The 1,268-nt window shown below is 50.1% G+C and overlaps 1 protein-coding gene across 1 annotated transcript in view; it reads right to left on the minus strand.

Annotated features, from left to right (window-relative positions):
• Positions 1 to 1,268, minus strand: part of LOC119593943 (glutamate receptor ionotropic, kainate 2-like) — a 6,346-nt gene that overhangs the window by 1,398 nt on the left and 3,680 nt on the right. Inside the window, exons 5-6 of the mRNA XM_037942962.1 lie at positions 780 to 931; positions 358 to 673 (exon numbers count right to left, since the gene is read on the minus strand). Of these exons, the coding sequence (XP_037798890.1) occupies positions 358 to 673; positions 780 to 931 (468 nt within the window). The remainder of the gene's footprint in view (positions 1 to 357; positions 674 to 779; positions 932 to 1,268) is intronic.

Genomic DNA, 1,268 nt, shown 5'->3' on the forward strand with positions numbered 1-1,268 from the left:
ATATTAGATATCCTTTATCATTAGTTTCCTTCAGGGACACTAAGAAGCGTGGAAGGAAAAAATATGAAAAACTAGATAAGACTAAGTATAAAGTACAAGAATCCATGGATGTCTGAATCCTCAGGAAATGAGTTGATCGAGAGAATGGCTACAAGAAGAAATATGAAAAGAAAGGAAGGGAAGATGAAGAATTATGATTTCGATAATGATAAGATTGCAAATCATGTATCCTTATTCTTGGCCAAAGCCATGAAGCCATTAAAAAAAAGTTGAAGCACCGAATGGCTTAAAAGAAAAAAAATGGAAAGAATGAAAAAGCAGAGAAAGTGGCTCTCGCTGACAGCGTCGGCTCCCAACCTGTATGTCCTTATTCTCCGACAGAACCATGGACCCTTTAAAGAACGAGTTGACGCAGAGGATGGGCAGGTTGGCCTCCCGCAGCTCCCTGATGGTCTCCATGCCCTTCGGCTGCCTCGACTTCGTTAGGAACGCCGTCAGGTTGGAGCTGTAGCTGGTGGTGAGGACGATAGCGTAGAACCACAGCAGGAGGAAGAAGGAGCGCGTGCTGTCCCTCGCGGGGACGCGGTACTGCGGCTGCCGGAAGTGCATCCCCGCGGCGTACAGGAACGAAGACGCCGCCGTCAGGAGGCTTTGGTGCTCTTCGCTGCCTCCGCTGGGGGGGGAGGCTTTATGAATCTAAAGCCCTTTGGTCTCTTTATTTGCAAGCCTTATCCTAACAATGAGCCTCAGTGCCTACCCTCAAACTTCGCCAACCTTACCTAAACCGAGTCAGGAAGAAGAGGAGGTAGATGACGCAGGCGCAGACGGCGAGCGCCGCCAGGAAGGCCAGCCACGTCTCCGTCTGGTAAGGGAGGACGAGCGACCGCCAGCGGGGCACCGGGGGCTCCATCTTGGCCGTGAAGCAGCTCCTCTGCGGCGCGAGGCAGGGGGTGCAGAGGGGGGAAAGGGGAAAGAAGGGAGGAGAAGGGGACGCAGACGATCCAGAAGAAATAGGGAGAGGAAGGGAAGGGCGGAAAGAAGAAGAAAGGGCGAATAAAGAGAGGAGGGCATGAGAGGAAAAGAGGTGAATAGGGTATAGAATTGGAAGAAAAGTGAAGGAAACAGGGGTGGAGAAGGCAGAGGTTACGAAAGTAGAGCGTTGTAAAATACATGAAATAAAGAAGTTGCTGGAACGTGAATTATGGGCGTGACATATATGGGAGGGAAATTAGATCGATGAAGAAAAATACTGTGAATACCCTGCGATA

This window comes from Penaeus monodon, chromosome 33, assembly GCF_015228065.2.
Source record: "Penaeus monodon isolate SGIC_2016 chromosome 33, NSTDA_Pmon_1, whole genome shotgun sequence".
Lineage (NCBI taxonomy): Eukaryota > Metazoa > Arthropoda > Malacostraca > Decapoda > Penaeidae > Penaeus > Penaeus monodon.